The sequence below is a fragment of the Perissodus microlepis genome, chromosome 17 (assembly GCF_051167445.1).
Source record: "Perissodus microlepis isolate ML-2025 ecotype Zambia chromosome 17, ASM5116744v1, whole genome shotgun sequence".
NCBI lineage: Eukaryota > Metazoa > Chordata > Actinopteri > Cichliformes > Cichlidae > Perissodus > Perissodus microlepis.
The window spans coordinates 14,703,049-14,727,479 of record NC_140477.1 but is presented as its reverse complement, the minus strand read 5'-3'; the positions used below and the strand labels follow the sequence as shown (position 1 = coordinate 14,727,479).

Sequence of the window (24,431 nt, the reverse complement as noted above, 5' to 3'; positions counted from 1 at the left end):
TGACTCCAGGATTTCACTTTGCATGGGCACACACTACACCTACAGGCTTTTTCTTTTCTTTACTTTAATGTCTTTAGTTATTTCTAATTTGAAACATGTAATTTTAATCATAAAATGTCTAAAACTAAGGGAAGAAAAAACTTACTAGCAAACTGTTTGGATGCACACAAAATTGGTCTGTATTTGCTAAAAATGTACACCTTTATAAGGGCTTTATTGATTTAAAAGCCATGTAGTGCTCCCACAGGGTTTTGAGTCTTGTGAGGAGCAGCACAACAAAACAGTAAGCAATGTTTAAAAAGAAGGGCATTAAATATATTCCGTAAGAGTGGCTTACTTCATCTCTCTCAAGAGTCTAGTATGTTTTTCTGTCACCTTCTTCAATTAAACAGAAGCGACTTTCAAAACAGAATGTAACTTTTCTAGCTCTATGGTACTGCTGTTAAATATTTTATTGTTAATTCTGTTCTAGCTCCTTGACTTATGTTTGGTCACCTTACACCTACAAGCAAATTTGTTTGTTTTGGGGGTTTTTTTTAATCTGGAACAGTCAAACATTTTAAAAGTCCATCCATTTATCCATCATCTTCTTCAGGGCAGTTCAGGACTGGGTGTGTCTGTTGGGACGGGTTCCCTAGTCTCATAAGGTGACATGAGGTGGGGTACACCGGTGTTAATTAACAATGCTTTTTTTTCCATTTGGCTGGTTAGAGACACATTACATTGACTTGTTGCACCATCCCGTGGTACAAACTGGTAATGCTTTACAGTAAATGTGTTCAAAGTTGTAGTTTCTTCATATTTTGATGATAATTTCAAGTAGTTTTGGAACATTTTCAGATATTTTAAGCACAGAAAGTTACAGGATTTGTTAAACGAAGAAAAAAAATAGATACAGTGCTTATGGCTGCAAGTAAAACCTGGGAAAGTATTTTATAGCTTCTTCTTTAAAAAAAAAAAAACTGAGGTATATATCTTCACTATGTCTAGTCATCATGTTTTTGAAGAATATGAATGCACCACAGCCATACAGTATTTTATAGGTTACATTTTTTTTAAGTCTTTTTCTTTCAAATTCTCCCTTTAGGGGTCACAAAAGTGGATCATCTGCCTCCATCTCACCCTATCCCCAGCACCCCCTCTGTCACACCAGTCTTCTGTCCTCTTTCATTACATCCATATAACTTTGTTTTCTTGTATAAAATTATATCAGCTTTTAGTAGTACTAGTGGTAGTACTGCTTAGGGTGTACAACCTAAAGTCTACTAGCAAACTGTATGCAGGAGATGAGCTGCATAGCCAATCTCCACATTAAACAGGACTAAAATAGAAAGGTCAATGTTGTATATTTGCATGTACTAGTAAAAAGTCACATTTGTAAATAAAAGTTGTACAGAAAGGCAACGAAATGACGTTTGCTCCGCAGGAATGTGTGCACAAAAGTGCAGTGCTTACTTTGAATGCTCAGACTTTGTCTGACAGGCTAAATTATTTAAGCCACAAACAATGGTTGTGACCGGCTGTGAATGGGTGGGGGATGGGACTGCTATGGTAAGAGGTGTAGTTCCCATGGGAGCAATACATGCTTGTTATGTAGCCTAACCAGTTGCAATAAGTCTAAGCAGATGTGGTGAAATATTGAACTAAAGTGAAACACTGCATAGTACTGTAAACATGTCACGGGTATTTAAAAAATTATATTTATCACATATGGTGAAATAAAAATGTTGTATACTGTTAATCATAACAGTAATAATAATAGTTTTAAGTTAGAAAAAAAAATAATTATTTAGGCAAGCAGTTGTAAGCTATGGGTGTGCTATGGGAATGCTTTTCAATTGATCACGTTTCCAGTTGACGGTGATTGCCTTCAAAATAAAAGTATCATTCAATCGCTTGACATTTATTCTTGCTAAAAGAAAATAATAATGAAATGATTAAAAGAAAGAAACTCTTGTAAAAAATATATAATGATTGATTTTCGATGCACGGAATATGTAAAAGTATAGCATAAAGCTTATTTTAAGGGATTTTGTATGCAGTTTAAAGGTGTTTCTTTTATTGTGGAAAATTAAGCCGGAAGTGTTGATTCCGTTGCTGCTTTCGGAACACAGTACAGCGCTCACCACCCGCAACTGCACACACAGTACTAAGCGCTGCAACGAATGGAGGCGAACGGGTGGGAGAGACATCAGCAAGGAATTGTTTCGCTGTCGAAATAGCTTTCCCTCGGATTTCAACCTGAGGACATTTCAGTCGGGTGAAGAAAAACTGAGTTGTTGTTTTTTTTTTTTAAGAAAAGTCGAATCGCTTTCCCTTTCCCCCTGAAGAGCTCGATTGCCAGTCATTTAAAAAAAGGGCGTGTGTACGGGGTGAAGGCAGCATTAACCAATTAATGTGGGTATATATGATATTTTAGACATTCTTTTACACCAGCTGGGTCTAAAGGACACAGTCGAGGATGGGATGCACACTGAGTACCGAGGACAAGGCTGCGGTGGAGCGCAGTAAAATGATCGACAGAAATCTGCGGGACGACGGGGAGAAGGCAGCCAGGGAGGTCAAGCTTCTGCTGCTCGGTAAGGAAGATTGGGGTGGAGGGGGGCGGTGAACGAAGTTCGCTGTGTGTTCGCCCGCAGAACTGCTAGTTCAAAGGATACGGTTGGGAACACACCCTGCTGTGAAACCCACGTTAACCACGCTGGTTAATGGTCAGTGTTGGGGTTGTGTTAGATTACATTAGTTGTGAAGTGTTGCTGAGTTTCCGCATCGCTAGCTTACACCCCTCCTTGCTAGCTACAGTTAACCGTCCACTCTTCTCACTTTTAACACAACCTGTCCTTTTAAAAGGAAAAACGACACTAGTGTGGCCGAAATACCAGTGATATAATGTCATTTTGCGTTTATTTGGCTTTTTAAGGGGGTTTGTTTTGTAGTTTGGTTACACGTGCCTGGCAGATTTTTCTTTCTTTATTTTGCCAGCTGTTGGCGTTACATCCTTTCAGCCCGTCTCCGTGGAGAATTTATTGACTAAATCCTTTCAACAATGGCACATTTCCTCTCGTCTGGTCCGGTTCAGTGCAGTGAAAATAGGCCTTTGGCTCATTAGGGGCCCAGGCCTGAGTCAGAGTGACTGAAAACTGTTTTTTACTTAATTAGTTTCAGGACGTTTATAGGTTAAATTCCTATTGTTTCCTATTTTATAACAGTGTTTCCTTGTTCTCATCTGAAGACGTAAGCAGGCGTGTTGCATGCAATAGGCACACAGCTTGTGCAACAAATGCAGAAAATTACAGTAATCAAGAGGCCAGAATAAAGGCTGATTCAGTTAGGAGAAGCCACATAAACATTAGCAGAACTCATTTAAACAAAGCTGTAACCGATCAACTTACAACCGAAGTTGTATGAAGTTAGATGCTGATGTAGATATAGTGGCCTCATGCCACTTCTTTGCAGTGATCATTTTTGATTGATCTTCATTTGTGTACCCGAATCCACCTAGTATATGCTGTTGCTGTGTTAAATTGCCACTGACCTCAGATGTAATTTAAATGGCACAGCACACCCACTGATAACTATTACACTTCATAATTATAATTTGTTGCGTTTATTTTATGTGTTTTGTCATTTCCTAGCTCCATCTGACAACCCTGCGTGTACCATTATGTGAACGGTTTCCATTTAGTAGCTAGACGTGTGTGTAGATTAAAAGTGTTGCTGAGATGTGGGGAAGCACTGTTTTGCTTGTAAACAAAGACCACAGGTGAAAAACTTTTCCATCAACCCTTTTTAGGTGGCTCACTTTGGGAAGTGTTGACATGCACACACGTGGTATGTGGGTTAGCAGGACACAAAGTCTGAGGGAAATGCCAGTAGCAGGCAAATACCTAACAGAAGGCACATAATAGGAGCTGTTGGAAGCTTTTGCACAATTCAGAAGAATTACTTCAGAATTACATCTAATTTTCGAATGAAAGTAACTTTTTTTTTTTTTGTCTAACTTGATGGGACACAGTTGGCTTTTACTAGGGTATGGTTTTGTTTGTACAAGCCGGTGCATATTTTCCCATTACAGATCGGTTGCATTCCTTTGGTGTTTGGAGGCCAGATGGGGCTTGCTGAGTAAAAGCAAGCAAGTTAGGTCAAGTTTCTGCTATGTCGCTGTAGGGAAGAATATTAGTTTTAGTTTGATTTTTTAAATATGTATCATACACAAAAACATGTGGCACTGCTTTTGCACTTCTCAGTTTCTGATAGAATAGGTCGGGTGGCGCCACTCGTGGCTGCTTTGGCTCCATCGCCTGTCATCTGTGTTTGATCCATTCAGTGTGGTAGCCAGGTAACCCGCTCGGCCTCTTCAGGTTCCTGCCTGAAGTCACACACACACACACACACTCACACACACACACAGAGTTTGAGATGCCAGGAGAAAAGAAAAAGAGGACCTGTAAGACGAGAACAGTGCTAATGACGAGAGCATTAAAAATGAAAAAAGCTGCGGTGCGGTGAAGCACGAGGACCCGAGTTGGGCTTTTGAATTGTTTACCCTGCAGAAAAACAGTCACTGAGTAGAATTGAGGCTGGTGATTTGCAAGCCACTCATGAGTATACTTTTCTCTAAACACACCCTGTCAACAGTGTATTCAGGGATGCTGTTGTATACCTCTGGATGCACTCGAAGAACATTAAATCTTTTGTGCAGCTTGTGGTGGTGACCTCAACCTGGTGTCGAGATATTTGTATACAACAGGTGGCCACAGTTTGGCCACAATTTGGTGTGATGACCACCTGGTTTTCAAGCGCTGTCCTAAATGTTAATTACAGGCTCATGGTCTCTCCCTGTCAGCAGCAAAGAATAATTGCTTTGACGTAAAAAAACAAAACTCAATTTGCATGAAAAAAAATGATTTGAATCTTTGTAGGGCTTCGCACACACCGTCAAGTCCAAACCAGCTGGCAGGCTCAGGTGTCTCTCGCAGAGTGAGGAAATGTGATCTTTTCTGCGAAACATATTTTTCATTTAGCTCTAGTCTTAATATGGCTCTCATTTTATTTCCATCATCTCCAGGACCCAATTATCCTACTATTCATATCTACATGCTAAAATAGATTACAATCTCCTCAGCCTAATTACTCGTTCTATAGCTGTCGCGCAACTGTGGGAAGATTTTATTAATAAACCTCGGGCTTTTTCTGACTCATGTCATCTGTCTCTCTTTCATTTTTTCCCCCCCATATTTTTGTTCTTTTACTAATTATAAAACCAGGTTTGCAGGATGGCTTGAAGATGGCCCCCATCTCACAATAAACAGAGATGACAAAGTAGTTAAATAACTCTTTTATTGCTGTAAGCACATTAGACATCGAATGGGTCAGTCTGTGCCAGCATGCGTGTGGTAAGCAATCTTTTAGTTGTCGATTTTTCTTTTTTGGCAGATCGATCTCTGTGATTTAGCGTGGTCATTTCCCGCGGCGGGTAGCACCTCTCCGAGGCTCCTGGAATCCTTCACGAGTGACTCATACTTAAATCCCCGAAAGGGGGAGAAGGGGGGGGGAAGAGGAATTGGATAGTGAGTGAGAGGAACATTAAATCATAAAGAGAAAATGACTATAGGAGACTGGGAGAATGTAAAAGAGGAAGAAGCATGCGTGCAGCTGAATAAGAGTGGAAAACTAAAAGAGGGAAGGGTTCCGTGGTGTTGGGCTCATGCTGCTAATGTGGCATCACTAATGTGTTTAGCACATTGTGCCAAACTTCATAAGCTCTCCTTGAGCCCCTGAACTGCTTAAACCCCCTGACCCACACAAATTTATCTTTATGCCATCGATCCAAGCCCAAAGCCAGCACGAATGAAGATAATTTTTACTTCACTTTTAACTGCAATTTTGGTTTGCATGTATCGCATTACTCATTCTCCACAACATTTATCAGCAACATATGGTTAATCTATAAATGAGACAGCCCAGGCACGGCAGCCGTTTTAATCACATTCTTCTAAAATATCCCTCCCTGTCTTCCTACTTGAGGAAAGGACCAACTAGGGTCCAGGAGGGAAGATGTGTTTGCGGTCAGTAGATAGAAACGGCTCTGTTCTCAGTGGAAGAAGTAGAGGGGAGGAAGAAAACCACAATTTTCACTGCAAGGGTTTGCTCGAATTTTCCTAAAATAGTTTGAACCACTAGAAACAGAAACCAGCTGCTCCAGTGGTTCTGACTCTAGCTGTTTTAGGGTGGGTGTATCAAAGCTGTGGGCGTGTAACATGACTCTGCATGAAGAGCGATAGGTCAGGCCCGTGGTTCTAAAGTAACCCTTAAAGGTCTGTGTGTGTGTGTGTGTGTGTGTGAGTGAAGGAGAGAGTGAGTCGGTTCGACTTTCTCTCTATGTTCCTCAAATATTGAGACTTTGACGAAAGCCACACCCTGTTGAGACACCAGGGTCAATTCACTTGTATAAACACGTGGCTTATGTTTCATAGATGTCTTTTTTAACTTTCTTTTGTTTAATAATAAAGAAAGTTCTTCTCGTGATTTGCACTGAATTTAAGCAACAGTTCGCTCAAGAGTCACTGATAATTTGTTGTCTTGAATATGAAGGAATCCCTCTAAAAGGGTACTGAAATATGTTCATTATTAATCCAGAACGATCAGTAATTGCTGATTTAATTAACTGATTCTTCTCAGCTCTGAACTATTTCATGCTTAGTGCAACCTTTCTGTAGGAAAGTACTCCCAGCGACATGTCTGCGGCATTGTCAAAATGGGTCTTGGGCAGGCCGAGGGGTGCAACTGTGCCAGCTCACCAGCAAGCCGTGCCCAGTCAACAGCGGTTGCACCGTCTGTGCGCAAGTCCTGCAGGGCTTCACACAGCCGAGTGGTTTGGCCTTGGAGCACGGGGAGCTGCCACTGCACCGTCAACCCCCTCAGGGGCGCTCCAGCACCCGAGTGGTGACACGTAATTAAAATAATGTGTCCTCAGGTGAATTTCGTCCAATTATACTGAAGGTGAAGTGCCAGTGCTCTGCCAGCATGCAGCTGTTACTGAAGGAAAGTTCACAGGAATGCAGTCACAAGCTGTGTATACTGCAGTAAGTGTATATATATATATATATATATATATATATATATATATATATATATATATATATATATATATATATATATATATAGTATTTATTTTGTTTTCAAGTTTTTATAAATAATGCTGTCTTACTGCATAAGGCAGGCTCGACAAGAAGTGGCACTAAAAATGCAATATGTCCCTTTTTTCTTCTTCTTCTTCTTCTTCTGCTTCTTCTTCTTCGTCGTTTTGTTTTTGCAATCACAAGGAAAGTGGAACTAGATTAGGTGGGTGATTTATTATGCAAGAGCACACCATGTTGTCCCTGCTGACTCCATCACGAGGTAAAAGATTTCATGATATGATTCCACTTCCTCTTATTCTGTTTCTAGGGCTGAGAGAGAGGAGCTGTGGGTGTTTACTTGGGGGAATGGCCACGCTTTAGTGGTTAGGAACGCCTTCCCTACTGGCAGCGGAGTGTTACGTCAACAAGAAGTGGCCAATTGCTTCACTATATATATGTAATATGAGGACACTGATTGTGCATTAGTAGTTCTGATGTAGTTTATGGTAATACCCATTAGAGCACGCAAGTCTAATGAATGTGGTTTGTGAAGATATCGCATATGGGCTTTTATCGGTGAAAGAGAAATATCAGTAAAAGGGCGCACCCACTGGACTGGTGTGGTAGAGGAAAGGGAGCAGAAGGATGTGTTATAAGTGGTGGACTTGCAGTCAAAACCCACATGTGACACACACAGAGCCACATGGTCTCTTCAGGTGACTGTGGCCCAGAAATAACGAGAGGAGTCATCATGACACTGTGAGGTTTTCGAGATCCACAAAAGCCATGCCGACGGTTGCATTCTCTTCATGAGCACCCCCTACTCCACCACTAGTATTGTCTCATCAATCAAGGAAACTGACGTCAATCTGATTAGTGGTCAGCGCCTAGTGTCTTGCCATCCTGAAAAGGCACCTCGCTGCTGCTGTCAATAATTCCTTATCATTAGTTGTGCGCCCACGGCCTTCATACCAAGTGAACAAAATGCTGATAGAAATCCCAGGCGAGCATTCAGCTTACAGAGCAACAGATTCAGTCCCATTTTTGGGGATTTAAGAATCAGGGTATTAGAGGCTGTAACTGCCCGGAGCTGAGAGAGAATCAGAAGTTAAAAGCGTCTTTAACCTAAACGCTAAAGTCATGCACAGACCTCAAAGCGCACTCATACAATCACAGTGTTGTTTAGGAGTTGTCCTTTGGTTGACGTGATCGTGTTCAGATTGCGTTTTCATGGTTTCCCGTCATGCTGTTTGGTCACATTGAATCCTCGTGTAAAGGCATAGAATTCCGTGGGCTGGTTAATATGAGGGTTGGTTTCAGATTTATCTGTCAAAAAAATTCAAGTAAAGTCCAATTTTGTATTTATTTATTTATGTTTGTCTTTTCCAGGTGCTGGCGAATCAGGGAAAAGCACAATTGTCAAGCAGATGAAGTGAGTACATTTCTCTCCTGTACTGAATGAGCAAAATGAACTCCATTCTCTCTTCTATTTTTTTTCTTCTTCCATTGGCTTCTCTGATGAGATGCACAACTGACACCACACTAGATTACACACTGGAAGAGTATTCATTTTCCTCAGCTAAACAGTGTCAAACACCCATCATAGTCTCTATGGGTGGTAATACGCCCTGCGAGTTGCAGTACAAACAGGTGTCATGCATAATGGTCATGAAAACAACCCAGCAGCATACATCAGTGCGTGCGTGCGAGCGAATGTCCTGCATATGAAATACATTTTTGATAAATGTTTTTATGGCTGCATCATCAATCACCAGCCATCCACATCTCAGAAGCACAATATATTTGTACATCCTTTTTTGTTTGTTTTTTACAGCACCTGTCCTACTGTAATATTGCTTTATTTGTTATTGACAAGCAAGAGATCATCATTCACAGTCCCCAGACAGATTTAAACAGTGATTTAAGGAAAGTGTTTACATTGTGTTTAGTGTAGTGTTAATAGAGCTGAATTGTGTGTTTGTAGCTGGTCTAAAGAAATTCAGTTAAAAGACAAAATGAATAATTACATCATCTAATAAGTAAAGCTGGAACAGTTCAAATAACTGGCTGAAGGCTCTTTAGTCATTTGATTAGTTAAATTAAAGCCTTCTAGGAGCAAGTCTTGCCACTGAAGCATTCTTTGTAATGCAACCAGGCAGTTATTTTGAAGCCAGCGTCAGTTTCAGTCAGTCCCAATGTGATCGGCGTCTCTGTCTCCCCCGACCTGCACTCTTTAACAAAGATCATGCTAACGATACAGTCAGAATATAATATCTACACTATAATGAGTAGATGTGACCACCATCACGCGGTTAAGGATGTTATGAACCTTTTCTGTGCTTAGACGTCAGTGCTGTAATACCATTGGTTTGTATTTTTCATGGTTCAGCAACCACCATTCTTCTCTGGGTTTTGTTCGAGGTTCAGCTCCAATTTGTGAAGGTTTGGTGGGTTAATCTGCAAAGCAAAACCAAAAAAATGCTTTAGGAAATGACGATTATCATTTTTAACGATTTTCTATTATTTTATAGACAAAATGATGATGATGATGATGATAATAATAAAATGATATTTAAGAAAATAAAAGGCAGATTAATCTTTCTGCTTGTGGCTTACATCTGCACTACCATGTTTTTAAGCACTTCAAAAACAGACCAAAACACTGGAGCCACATGATTCCAGTGGGTGACATGTTTCAGTGAAAATGGGCACTTTAAGTTAACCGACATTAAAAGAGCTCCCATCTTCAGGAGCAAAAGATGGACTCAGGGCTGAAAGCCAGCGATGGTGTAAGGAAGATGGAATTTGCCGAAAGACTGACTGACTGACACATTGTTGGTTTGGGGCTTTTAGGTGGCTTTGTAGACTGCCAGAAGTATGGCATAAAGCCTTTCCTTCTGAGCAGCAAAACCAAAGCTCTATTCAGCATTTTTGTGCGAAATAAACTGAAAGAACTTCAAGATATTATTTTTACGTAGCATGAATTCAGCTGATGCTTTTGTCTAGTAACCAACACTGAGTGCAACTATAAGAGGGTGAATAAAAGCTTCTTTTCCCTGGATAATCATAATTCCTGCAGCCAGAAATGAGGAGCAAAGAGTTCAGGGCCACTGTGGCCAGGCAGTATTTGTGCAGATGGGGATTTTTTTTTAAGTGGTACTAAATTTGAACTAAAGAGGAAGAATGATTTCTAAAAATGATTAAAAAAAAAATGGTACATCATTCAGCAGGAAGAATTGGTTAGGCCCACTGCTAACCAGTAACCCCCCCCCCCCCACCTCTTCTCTACAGGATCATCCATGAGGCAGGCTACTCAGAAGAGGAATGCAAGCAGTACAAGGCTGTGGTCTACAGCAACACTATCCAGTCCATAATCGCCATCATCAGAGCCATGGGGCGCCTCAAGATCGACTTCGGTGACCCAGCAAGAGCTGTGAGTAGAGAGAAGATTGTAATTTGGTCTGTTTAGAGTAGAAACCCAAAGTAAATTTGTGGCGTTGGGGAAACAAGCAGGTAGTTACATTAAGTGATCACTGTCAATAGGAACAATAGTCTCTGCTTACACACCCTTCAACATAACATTATAAAAATAGTAGGGTCATTTATTTGGGTCTTTTAATTTGTAGCTTTCCCTGCGATGTATTTAAAATGTGACTGGTGTTTTAGCTTGATAGCTCATGTGAATCATAATGGTGGTGTAATGACTTAGATGGCTGATTTCTGATATTGACACCACCCCGACTCCTCTCTCAGGATGATGCACGGCAACTGTTTGTGCTGGCGGGCTCAGCAGAGGAAGGCTTCATGACAGCTGAGCTGGCCGGTGTCATCAAGCGACTCTGGAAGGACGGAGGTGTTCAAGCCTGCTTCAGCCGCTCCCGCGAATATCAGCTCAACGACTCGGCAGCATAGTGAGTCACGCAGTCCAACACATAAGCAACCACGTTAATAATCGCCGGGTTCACCACAGCCGTGAGTCATCCGCAGGAAAGACTGGCGATGACAAAGTCTTTCACGTCAGATGACCAGGAGCCCAAAATGAGCGCGTTTCCACTGTAAACACAGAAGCCAGACACACGCTGCCCCAACCTTCAACCATGCTCAGAGAGCTACTTGTATGGCTGATGTGTCTGGACTTTTAATCTGTCAATATTTACTTTCCTCTACCGTGCCTGAAGAGCGATGGCTGCAAAGACTGTTTAATCTTTGACCTTCTCCTTCAGCGCAGGAACATTTAGCACATGCTTAAAGATTTTAAAAACTCAATAAAAAAAACACAAAAATACATTTCTGTAGCTGAACATGTCTTTACTAGTTGGAACCTAGCATATATTGCCCCTGGCACTTCAACAAATTCTATCACAAGGCAGCTTTTTTTTTCCTTTTATTATTTTTGGGGGTTGGAAAGCCATCTACCTTGTTTTGCTTCTATAGAGCAAACATCAGCAGTTATATTGCAGCAGTTGTCTATTTTCTAATTAGTTCCACTTATCCTGCTGTCCAGGGGCTTTTCTGAATTTTTTTTTTTTTTCACTCCACATAATATCCTGCAGGACAAACAGCAGGCTTGTCTGCATGAAATTGAGATTACTTTGCTTCTGCTAACAACTACAGGTTACTAATCCCCCCTCCTTCCTTTTAAATTATTACCAGTAACCTTGAGGTATCAACTTAAAACGTAATGCATCCGAAGTGTTTTTAGTTTGTCTAATATACTTAACGGTATTGCATATTTTAAAAGATTAAAAATATTTCTACTCTGTTTGCAAAATGTTCTATCTTCATACATGTGTTGCAGCACTACAGTCGGCAGAGAATGTTGTTTTGGTTTGCACTGATGTGCAAGAATTTTGTCGAGAAAGCAAAAACCTACTCGAAGTGATATAGAATAAATTGAATTCCACCCTTCTATTTTCAGTACACAGCTATTCCCATACAAGGTAATGAGAGTCTATCCCAGCAGGTACTTTATTTGACAAAATGTGGGACAGCACCCTGGACAGATGGCTGGTTTATTACAGGGCTAAGGCACAGAGACAATCGCACTCACACGTAGGGAGTTTCCAATTCAGCTGCAAGTTGTTAGGACTGTAGGAGGGATCAAAGCACATAGAAGGGAACCCCGCAACCAGCGAAAACAATGTACACTCCCCACTGAAAAAGAGCAGGGCTTAGATTAAAACCAAGGTCCTGTTTGCTGTGAGGCAACAGCTCTAACCACAAAACCACTGTTAAATTTAGACACAATGGCACGAAGGCAAATGCTCTATACTGTCACTAGCTTCCTCTTTTTTGTTGTTGTTGTTTTGTCTCTACTGAAAAACTGAATTCAAATGTGTAAAACAGGACTGTATTGAAATGTGTACATAAAATGAATAGTTTTAAGACCAGAATATAGAATCTAACCTGGTTTTCACCTCCCTGCACTGGGAGCAGAGACAGGTGACCTTGATCCATTTTCTCCAACCCTCCCCTCCTCATGTCCTTTTCTTTATGTCCTTCTCTCAGCTACTTGAACGATTTGGACAGGATATCCCAGGCCACCTACATCCCAACTCAGCAGGATGTCCTGAGGACCCGAGTGAAAACCACAGGCATTGTTGAGACGCACTTCACATTTAAGGACCTGCACTTCAAGTGAGAATTTTGTTGTAACAACTGGCTCAGAGTGTTTTACAAGATGTCTTAATTAGTTTTCCTTCCTGTTACTGACTCATTCACTCCAAAAGAAATTCCCTTTATGCATTCACAGCTGTAAGTTGTGACAGTCTGCGAAGGTGTTGCGCACATCAGCGATGACTCAGTTGTCACCCTCTTTTAATGTACACAGACAGGAAGTGAGCACAGGAGGTTTGGTGATGTCATGATACCAGGAATGTTTTTAGCCAATTCAGCGTCACATCGTTGTAATTAGCTCCATAAAAGCACACTTCACTTACAAAAGCCAAAGTAGACATTGCTTTATGTAATGTGGGAGTTTACAGGTTTTCTCAAGAACTAAGTATTTATTTAGTTTAGGTACTCATCTGGTTGAATTTGCTTCCAATTTAATCTGAACACCAAGTATGGTTTAATTTCCTTTCAAAAGCCCGCCTCCTGTTCCATCTTTAAAACTAAAGTATTTCCAGATGGGACTTGTGCAGTTTTATACACTAGTAGGAGCTATTACAGAAGCTAAATGAGGCCTTGAATGGTTCCCTTGATATTTCTTATTGCACTACAGCTGTGTGTTTTTGTACATCGGTACACAAAGGTGTCTCACGTAATGTATGCTCAGATTGATTTTCATAAAAATGTGAAAAAAAACTGTAGATATAAAGTGATATCTGTGATGAGCCTTAATTCAAAATCATAGTCCTGTTCATGAATTGAAGTAAGCCCAATTCAGAACCTACATTGCCCTCTCAAGTAAAACCAGTAAAGTGCTTTCCTGATAGCCTGTATATGAAAGATGGAAGTAGCCACCATCATATCTGGCTCAAGCTTGGCATTTTGGCTTTAGCTGTCTTTTTGTTTTTTATTTGTTTTGTTTTGTCAGCCAGATGTTACTATAAGGGTATGTCTGTGGAGTTAAATAACACTAGTCTCATGAAGCTAGCTTAGTTAGCAAGTTGAATGTGTAATTCACTGTAATATTGAATGAAAAGGAAACTTTGAAAAATAGGCTTTAAAAACTTTTAGTACAGCCAAAAGCTAGAAAAAGAAGACTCGCATGTCACTCAGAGCGGCCATGAACCAAATGATGCACACCTTCAAGATCTATAAACATTTAAATAGGTTGAGTTTCTAACCTTTAAGCCTTGTACAGGGTTTGAAAGGTGCAGGCACAATAACAGTATATTGGACCGGAATGTAAACATGTTTATTTATGCTTTAAATTTGGGCTGACGGGCAAAAATCAAGTCTATAGGGACAGAAAAGATTTTTGCAGCCAGCTTCATGTGGCCTTTCAGGAAACTGGTATGAGTTGCCTGGCTTGGTTATTCTCAAGCCCTCTTTGTGTTTATATTTGTTGTATGCCTCAGTGTTTTCTGTAGTAATGGTTTTTAAAGTTCATCTTTCATTTATAACCACAAAGTCATTTGTTTTCTGTACTTTAATCACTACTCGCCATAGTAGTAATTTTTTTTGTAAACCTCTGGATTTCACAAGCACTATCTCTAATGTAAGCTGTCATGTTGAGGAACATGCTCACGTGATCCCACTCCTGTCTTCCACCCAGAATGTTTGATGTAGGAGGTCAGCGGTCTGAGAGGAAGAAGTGGATCCACTGCTTTGAGGGTGTGACGGCCATCATCTTCTGCGTGGCTCTCAGTGATTATGACTTGGTGCTGGCTGAGGATGAAGAGATGGTGAGTGGTTCAGCTGTGTGACTCATGGAACATGACATAATAGCAGGCACTCTATGTTCACACACAGCAGGAACTTTGTCTTTGCGTATTATAATCACGATGGTCATAGAAGTAGAAGCGAAGGATCGGTTCCGCTCGTGACGTTTTCGTGGATCACTGAGCGAAGCACAAAGACCCAGCGTCACTTTCCTTTTTCTCCCCAGAACCGAATGCACGAGAGCATGAAGCTGTTTGACAGCATCTGCAACAACAAGTGGTTCACAGACACCTCCATTATCCTCTTCCTCAATAAGAAGGACCTGTTTGAAGAGAAAATCAAGAAGAGTCCTCTTACCATCTGCTACCCAGAATACGCTGGTGAGTCTGGCAGTAAAAAGCCTTTTTCATCGATTCACATTGTGCTCAGCATACCCTCAGTTGGTGTTTGGTAAAAAACAAAGTCTTACGGCAGATTTTAAAACTATTTACTTTCCTGCTAAATACAAAGTTATAGCTAAGAGATAATCTGCCCACCACTCGATCTTTGAAGCTCAGTAATTAGTCTTAACCCAAATGTTGTTTTTGTGTAGCATCTATGTGTCAGACTACTTGTTGGCCACCACCAGTAACCTTCTCAAATTATTGCTTCAACCCAGCATGTTCGTCTACATAAACCTGCAGAATTTTCTTTTCAATCTCTGCTTTTCATACACAATAATTCAAATGCATCCTAATTAGTGGATTATCAAAGCATTATAGCCATTAGGGATGTCCTGATCATGATATAGGGCCATGCCAGCATTTAGCATAACAATTTAGCCATTTCTTTCTTTTCCTTTTTTTTTTTTCGTACAAAGGAAGCACACTTAGCAGGATAAAGCTCAGCCATGCTATTCATTTCCTAGCGCCGTACAAAAATGACGCTTTCCCTGTCCCTTCCTTACATGGTAACTTCCCGGGCTACTTCACTTCCACCTCCTCGTCTTTCTCAGGCTCCAACACGTACGAGGAAGCAGCTGCCTACATCCAGTGTCAGTTTGAGGACCTGAACAAGAGGAAGGACACCAAGGAGATTTACACCCACTTCACCTGCGCCACAGATACCAAGAACGTGCAGTTTGTCTTTGACGCTGTTACTGACGTCATTATCAAGAACAACCTGAAAGACTGTGGACTCTTCTGAAGATGACAACCTTTTTTTTTTTTATTATTGGTAAGTAAGCCCTCACATGTGGCGCACATGTGTGTCATGGATGAGGGCACATATAAGGAATACAACTGCTTATGTGCTCACCAGGATGGAGTGGGAGTTGAGTAAACCACTGGAGCCTTATTTGAATATTTACATCTTTCCATGATGATTAAAAACTTACTTTTATATAAATATATATGTGTGTGTATTTTTGTTTCCAGAATATAAGTATTCAGAGCATAAAGGAGGAAAATAATCTATCATTTAATCAATGATGTGTGCAAATTTGTGCCTTCTTATTTTCAAAGGCTTGAATTCATTTTCTGCTTAATTTAGATGCATGTGAAACGATAGCGGCAAGGTCGAGGTCTGCAAAGCCTCTCCTTAAACCACCACCCCTCCTCCATCTACTCGTCTTTCATGTTTCTTTATTTCTCCCCTTGTGTCCTCAGGCAGTGGAGCCAGCTTATTGTGCATCTTTAGTGGGGAAGATGAGAAGAATCGGGAAAATCAGTCACGGACCAGTGCTGTACTATATGCCACTTTTAACAGCTTTATTTATGTTTTTTGTCTTGGAACCTTTGGAACTAGCGTTACATTTGTGTAGGATGTTTGTATCATTGTAAAGGCGTCACTGCAAAATTCTTTTTATCTTTTCATCTTTTTTGTTTTTCCGTTTTTGAGAAAGAGATCTTTTTTTTCTTTTTTTTGCTGTTCCTTCTGCCGCTGTCTCTGGAAAATGAAACTTCACTGTTGATGGAAATGCTTCTTTTCTCCCTTCCCCGCAACCAAAAGGGAAGAAAAGGGGTGCAACCTTTGAGTCCAGTTTGTTGGTACTTGTGCCTTCGCATGCCTTTTACTGCGGTCGTAGTACAAATGCTTGTTCATTTGCCTGCTGAATTGTTCTAGTCATTAAGAGGTAAACTGTTTTCATATGTTAGTGTCTCTGCTATCTTCTGTGTGCACACCACTGAGCTTTCAGGAGGATTTACCTCTAGTTTATAAGGTACATGGGTCTCCATTGTGACCAACATGTAGCCTCCACGGTCCCCTAATTCCCACCCACCCTGACAATGGAAGGCCTCGTCAGCCAATCACACAGTACAATACTGCGATCTATATTGTTACATTTACCCCACAAATATGGGGTCCTGGTTTTTAAACGATCTGTAAAATATCCATTCTTCCCAACCATTCAGAAAATGGTTAGCTGAGGCACTGAGCTTATAATATGCTTAAGTGTTTTAAGTACTAAGACCAGAGTAGGCACATTTTACTGTATATTTTAATGTATTTTTTGGGGGGGGGGGGGGGCTATGGAGAATTTGGTGTTGAGAAGAGAAACTAAATCTCAGAATAGATTATGAAGGTGAGGATGAGGTCTGAAATGTTTTAAAATTCAGGCGCTGTTCTTGGATCCTGCCTAATGATGATTTTTGAGAGTAGAGACACTGCTTGAGGATCCTGGAAACTGTGATGGTCAAGGAAGCCTGGTCTGTTATCATAGATCAGCAATACTTTGGCAAGAGAGTGATGTAAAATGTGATCCTGGATCTGTTCATATAAAGAAACTGCCACAACTGTCAGTGTATGTGTATGTTCTCTGTGGAAGGAGAATCTTTGTAGACTCATCTCCCTTATTTTGCTAATAAAAACCATTTACAAACCATGTGGCTGCTGTATCGTGTATATAATGACTTTCTTTGACATCTGTGGGCATTTCTTTTCCTAATGAGTAAAGTTTACAGAGTTACTAAAATGATAAAAACATAAAATCTTTTTTTTTTTTCCAGTCTACCAAAGGTTACACACACTCATGGGCATGAACGTCATGGTAAATTGGGGCTTTTAACATGATCAAACAGCATACATCTTTAATTACTGTAAAAAAAAAAAAACACAGAGTCAAAAATGTATACATACAGGCTCAAATTTAGTTAATGTCCCTTAGCAATTTGCACGTCAACCACATGTTTGGCGGGATGTTGACCACTCTTGGCAGAATTGGTGGAGTTGATTTAAATTGATTTGTTTCTTGCCACAGACCTTTCTTTCAGTAGGGTTGTTGGGTCTTCAGGAAGGTCATTTCAGATGCTTCCCATTCCAAAGAGTTAGGATGTGTGTTTGGGATGATACCACCACCACCATGCTTGACAGCTGGTACTTGGGTTTGAAAGCCTCAGCTTTACTCCTCCTGAAGGCATTTGGCTTGACCCATATGTGCAGCGGCAAATTTCATTGAATCTTGAGGGTGTCGGTTTTGGAACAGGGACTTTTTCCTTAGTCAGCAAATAATCAGTCCATAAAGATCGAAAACTTTATTGTGGACAGTGATGTATTCCTGGTGTTCCAGGAATGTATTGCAGGTTTGAACCTTGGTGGTTCCTGGGTTACTCCTGAACATCCTAACTAATTTCTTTTAATCTTAGGGGAACTATTTGGGTTTTATTTCAGACCTTGGCAAAGTAGTCTGGAATAAAAGTGGTCTGTAGCCAAATAACTCGTATTATTGTGCAGTTGTTGGAACTGATCATCTTGGAACCTGCTGTTTAGAAATGGCTTTAAGAGACCTTCCACCATGTGGGAAGAACCTGACGTTTCTTGAACTTTCTTGATTGTATTGATCAGTTGTCATACAAACCCTGTTTATACTGAAAAAGAGAATCCACCAGTTGTAGTCAATCATGATCATTTATGAGAAAATTATAGGCCTTTGTCTTGTGAAGTTGTATAACACTGTAGAACCACCAGCACCACTTATTAAAAGATAAAGAGTTCAAAGAAATTGTTTCAAAAAATAAATACCATAACAGTCATGCCCACGATCACTGTATGCAATCTTCTGACCCCAACCTTAGACATCACACTCAAGGACAAAAACCTAAAATGATTTTTTTGTGTTTTCTGACCAGATAAACCTTATATGTATGATCAAAAGTGCTTTTATTCATAATGTATCTAAATTGCAGCAAATCTTTGCTTAGATGATTTTCTCAGTATTTGCTCAGGCATTCATTCTTGATATGTCACTATTTCTGTAGTCTGACTGGCAGTTGGAATTTGTATGAATGGTAAGCTTGGGACACAAACTATGTGCACATATATATTCTGTATATATGCCTGATACAAACAGCCTCCGTCTAGCACATTTGTTTTGCTCTGTGGCATTGAATGCTGCGCTACTGCAGTAGAATCTAAAGGTAAGGCTTTGAATAAAAATTGATCATGTTACTATGTGAAACAGGTTGGCGTGTATTTGCTATTATATACACGCTCACTTTGATCTCATTTGCCTATTTGCCTTTGGTGTTGACAGGAATGTAAAGCAGCTGTAGGACTGTCTCGACACATTCGTGGCTGTATGCAATTTTCTCTTGCCTAATGTGTATCTAATTTACATTATGGCTTTTTTTAGCCACCATGGCAGGCTGTGAAGCATAGACTGTGTATTAAACATGAAGGTAGCTTCTAGGTCTAAAATGTGAGGCCTTAAACCTACAAATTTCTTTGGAATGACTCTTCTGAATACAAACATAAGTATGACTACTTATGTGTTTATGATCTGAATGGCTGAATTACATGACGGATAAGTCTCTACTGTGTTAGCAGGAAGTGATCTTGGTTTCCCAGTCAGATCCAGCTCTTTGTCAAGACATCTAAATTTAAAAGACGAAGATGGCACTGACCAAAACTTGAGGCTTTAAATTTATAGTCAGCAAACCAAAGGGTTACATCACAGTGGCTACGGTAGATTTGACTGAAACTGTTCACTAGCTAAGGACTTCAGTAGTTAGTCAATGACCATACCCTGGATAATGCTTGTTTCTAAGTATAATTTAAGATGACTATAATTTACAAAATTGCCTTAATGTTCTGTTAAATGTGACCCCTTGGCTTTCAGGTTAGGAAGGTTTGCTGATATAGAAGGAGGTAGTAACCAGGCACCCTGATCTCCTAATCCCATAATATACACAACTCATCTCCTTTTGAAGAATTATCAACTAAAGAAGAAGCCAGAGGGCCTCTAAGCAGAAAACTTAATGGCAGCAGACTTAACATAACTTGAGTTATGTCCAATAGCTACTGTGTTTTTTTGTTTGTTTGTTGTCCAGTCGCCTTGACTTGTACATGCTGCCTCTGTCTCTATCGCTAGCAATGGGTTTTCATGAATTGCTGCTGTCAATTGCACTCTTTTGGAGTGGCATGAGGCAGATGGGGCCACAGCCTGCCACAGCCTGGTGACTCAGGCAGGAGGAAATAGGCCACATGGAAGTCCAAAGTTGCCAGCATTTATGGAACGTCCATCTTTGTCTTTTCCGATGTTGCTGCAGGGCTCAGATCATATTCACCGATCCTCAGCATGGCCAAGGGCAAAGGGAGGTGAACCGTGTGTGCTGGGGTTTTATAAGGGACCACAGTGGTCTTTCTTAATCTCTCCATGAGAGAAAATATCTAAGGGCAGGGCACTTATGCAACAGAACTGACTCATCAGCTGCTAAAAGATTAAAGCTAAATGGTTCTAGGCTGGTAGGCCATGTTTAAAAACTTCCTACAGGTTATATGCTTTTAGTTAGCCCCAAGTGTTTCTAAATAGTACTGAAAATAGGTATTGGTATTAGCATTAAGTTTATTGTAGTTTTGATTATGTCATAGTTTTATGTCCGTCACATGAATGTGTCTTAAGCTAGCTTAGCTTACTGGATAGAGCAAGTGACCCACATGTTTAATGCAAAGGACCAGGTTCAAATCCTGCCCCACTCTGTCATCCCATAATCTTTTGTCCTGTTTTCACTCTATTGTCATTTTGCAATGAAGGCAAAAAAAAAAATGCATCTTTAATAAAACAAAATAAAATGAACTAAGAGCCTATCACTGTTACAAACAACATGCTAATGGCCATAAGGCTGTAGCAGCAGACCTAAAACCTAATGAACTGAGCAATGAGGTGTGTCAGTGCTACAGTAATGAATCCAGTATGTGTAAGATGTGCAAGTTGAACAGTCTGGCTTCGCAAGAGTTTTTGAAAAACAGTGCAGTGCTTCAAACATCCCTTTGCTTCTCTTGAAGTTAGGGATTCCCTTTTCAAATATGCATTTTAAGAGATCTGGGCGCCCCAAATATTTTGCATGTGTGGTTTGTTTGCACACTGATAAACACTGCTGACTTGCGTGTGTGCTGTCTCGCTCTTTAGCTGCAGTTTGGCATCCCGATGTTTAAACTTCTATTGCAAGTTGGCAGAAAGGTGGAACAAGTCTGAGAGAGATAAATGAGACAAAACAGTGTGAGGCTAGGCTTTGTGTTTGTGGTAGGGTGGCTCCCATGGGTGCTGCCAGTTGGAGGAGTTAGAGTGTGTTTACGTGGGTGCGGGTGCATATGCTGTATTTATAGCACCTTTCAAAGATGAGACGGTGAAGAAGCCAGAGTGAACAAGGGGGCAGCCATGATGAAGCAAAAAGAAAGCAACACTGTTGAGTTTTTTTTTTTCGCAGCAATAAACAGAGGGTGGGGAATGTTTGAAGTGTGTGTGAGGGAGAGGAGGGGGGTGTAAATAGACTGAACAATAGAGGCATTATTTCAGAGTTGTTCCACTGCTGTCTGCTCTCCTCCCGGTCACTTTGTCTGGGGGTAGGAGTTGGCAACAAAGATAAGACAAGCTTATCTGCTCTGCAGCCAAGTCATGGACAGTGTGTAACGTCAAACTGGACACACACTCAGTCTCAGTCTGCACACATTCTTTTACCCACTGGAGTTTCCACAATACAGCAGATGTCTCGCTTGTTTGTGGTCGAGTCTTTTATCGCATAACTCTTTTATCTTTCAAGCGATTTCTATTTTCTGCTGCTTTAGCCTTGCACTCTTAAGTGACCTCTCAGTAGCAGAGAATAGGCCCACCTGTTTACAGTGGGCTGGTTGGGGATTTATAAGGTGAGTTCACTAAAATTAACATATTTTCCTACGCACACTTGGATAGTTGAAAAAACAAAAACAAGATACATTACAACTGGGACCAGTGTTGCCTTCACCTTCCACATCCTCTGGAGTTCTTCTCGATACAGTGGGTAAAATAAACATTGAACATGTCACCAATTTTCAAAGTAAATACAGTGGCTTGCAAAAGTATTCGGCCCCCTTGAACTTTTCCACATTTTGTCACATTACAGCCACAAACATGAACCAATTTTATTGGAATTCCACGTGAAAGACCAATACAAAGTGGTGTACACGTGAAAAGTGGAACGAAAATCATACATGATTCCAAACATTTTTTACAAATAAATAACTGAAAAGTGGAATGTGCGTAATTATTCAGCCCCCTGAGTCAATACTTTGTAGAACCACCTATTGCTGCAATTACAGCTGCCAGTCTTTTAGGGTATGTCTCTACCAACTTTGCACATCTGGCGACTGAAATTCTTGCCCATTCTTCTTTGCAAAACAGCTCCAGCTCAGTCAGATTAGATGGACAGCGTTTGTGAACAGCACTTTTCAGATCTTGCCACAGATTCTCGATTGGATTTAGATCTGGACTTTGACTGGGCCATTCTAACACATGGATATGTTTTGTTTTAAACCATTCCATTGTTGCCCTGGCTTTATGTTTAGGGTCGTCGTCCTGCTGGAAGGTGAACCTCCGCCCCAGTCTCAAGTCTTTTGCAGACTCCAAGAGGTTTTCTTCCAAGATTGCCCTGTATTTGGCTCCATCCATCTTCCCATCAACTCTGACCAGCTTCCCTGTCCCTGCTGAAGAGAAGCACCCCCAGAGCATGATGCTGCCACCACCATATTTGACAGAGGGGATGGTGTGTTCAGAGTGATGTGCAGTGTTAGTTTTCCGCCACACATAGCGTTTTGCATTTTGGCCAAAAAGTTCCATTTTGGTCTCATCTGACCAGAGCACCTTCTTCCACATGTTCGCTGTGTCCCCCACATGGCTTGTGGCAAACTGCAAACGGGACTTCTTATGATTTTCTTTTAACAATGGCTTTCTTCTTGACACTCTTCGATAAAGGCCAAGCTCGTCCAGAGTCACCATGGGCCTCTTGGCTGCATTTCTGATCAGCGCTCTCCTTGTTCGGCCTGTGATTTTAGGTGGACGGCCTTGTCTTGGTAGGTTTACAGTTGTGCCATACTCCTTCCATTTCTGAATGATCGCTTGAACAGTGCTCCGTGTGATGTTCAAGGCTTGGGAAATCTTTTTGTAGCCTAAGCCTGCTTTAAATTTCTCAATAACTTTATCCCTGACCTGTCTGGTGTCTAAATCCAATCACGAATCTGTGGCAAGATCTGACAACTGCTGTTCACAAACGCTGTCCATCTAATCTGACTGAGCTGGAGCTGTTTTGCAAAGAAGAATGGGCAAGAATTTCAGTCTCTAGATGTGCAAATGTGTGCACTTCTCACGTGTACACCACTTTGTATTGGTCTTTCACGTGGAATTCCAATAAAATTGATTCATGTTTGTGGCTGTAATGTGACAAAATGTGGAAAAGTTCAAGGGGGGCGAATACTTTTGCAAGCCACTGTATATTTCTAAAGGCAATGGCATGAAATTCTCACCAGACGTTAGTAGCAACCCATCCAATCCTCACATGCAAAGAAATCAAACCATAGATGTCTGTTAATAAAGTTATGTGTGGTAAAGAGAAATGACACGGGGAAAAAGTATTGAACACTTGAAGAAAGAAAGTCAGCACACCGGCTGAAACCTGGTTCAGTCCCAACTGATAGCCTATAAAAAGGTGTCTCATTACCAAGGTGTCACATGTGAAATATCTCATGATAGGTAAATCCAGTGCTCACTCTCAAGACCATCACAGCTTTATTGTTGCAAAAAATACTGATGGCATTTTTTACAGAAGAATTTCTAAACTACTAAAGAGTCTAGTTAGCAGTGTTGGGGCACTAATCTGGAAGTCGAAAGAAAATAATTTTCCCGTTAACCAGCCACAAGCAAGGGCTCCCTGCAAGATCTGTTCATCTAAATTAAAGAACGTTTAAGGCCATCCATGCCTTAACATCCTCCAAACAATCTAGTAAAACCTTCAGAGAACTCAGATTAACATTTCAGTGGCAGGTAAATCTGTGAGTTGTCTGCATAACAATGAGATGAGATGCCATTTTAAAAAAAAACAGTAAGTAGTGCACTCAACCAGGCAATGCTTGACTCCATTGCTAAAGAAAAACCACGTTCAAGCATGTTTAAAGTTTGCTGAACAACATTTAGACAAGCCCGTGAAATAGGGAGGATATAGTTTGGTCAAATTAGATCAAAACTAAACTCTTCCAAACATACACACTATGTTTGGAGGTCAAAAGGCACTGCATATCACACCATACCAAAAGTTAAGTTTGGAGGTGTGAACATCATGGTGTTGGGCTGTTTTTCAGCATAATTCACATAATTGAAGGAAGTACGAATGGAAAAATGTACCAATACATTCTTGATAAAAATCGTCTGACGTCTACCAGGATCGTGAAGATGAAGTGAGGGCGGATGTTTAAGCAAGGCAATTATTTCAAACAAACAGTCAAGAAAACTCTCAGTTGGTTTCTGAGAAAGAAAAGAAATCTGCTAGAATGGCCCAGGCAATCACCTGATCTGAATCCAACAAAAATGTATGAAAAGATCTAAAACTCAGAGTTCAGACCCACTGAACCTTTAAGACTTGAAGAATGGGCCAAAATCACACCAGAGCAAGTTTCTCCATACACGAGGCACCTTAAAGCTTTCATCACCAACAAAGGCTTTTGTATTGTGTTAGATGTATTAGGTACATCAGTAACCGT

The 24,431-nt window shown here is 40.7% G+C and overlaps 1 protein-coding gene across 1 annotated transcript; it reads left to right on the top strand.

Annotated features, from left to right (window-relative positions):
* The first annotated feature begins 2,111 nt into the window (after positions 1-2,111).
* Positions 2,112-17,313, top strand: gnai1 (guanine nucleotide binding protein (G protein), alpha inhibiting activity polypeptide 1). The gene is made up of 9 exons (XM_084909773.1): positions 2,112-2,579; positions 8,511-8,553; positions 10,413-10,554; positions 10,875-11,032; positions 12,630-12,758; positions 14,344-14,473; positions 14,677-14,830; positions 15,445-15,665; positions 16,097-17,313. Exons 1-8 carry the CDS (start codon positions 2,462-2,464, stop codon positions 15,633-15,635), a joined length of 1,065 nt encoding a protein of 354 aa, XP_084765899.1. The 5' UTR covers positions 2,112-2,461; the 3' UTR covers positions 15,636-15,665; positions 16,097-17,313.
* Positions 17,314-24,431: the final 7,118 nt, after the last annotated feature.

Excerpts from the sequence above, each read along its gene's own strand:
- gnai1 (XM_084909773.1), top strand. The coding sequence starts at position 2,462 with ATGGGATGCACACTGAGTACCGAGGACAAGGCTGCGGTGGAGCGCAGT. Across the intron at positions 2,580-8,510 it reads GGTCAAGCTTCTGCTGCTCG|GTGCTGGCGAATCAGGGAAA; the intron begins GTAAGGAAGATT and ends TGTCTTTTCCAG. Across the intron at positions 11,033-12,629 it reads CTCAACGACTCGGCAGCATA|CTACTTGAACGATTTGGACA; the intron begins GTGAGTCACGCA and ends TCCTTCTCTCAG.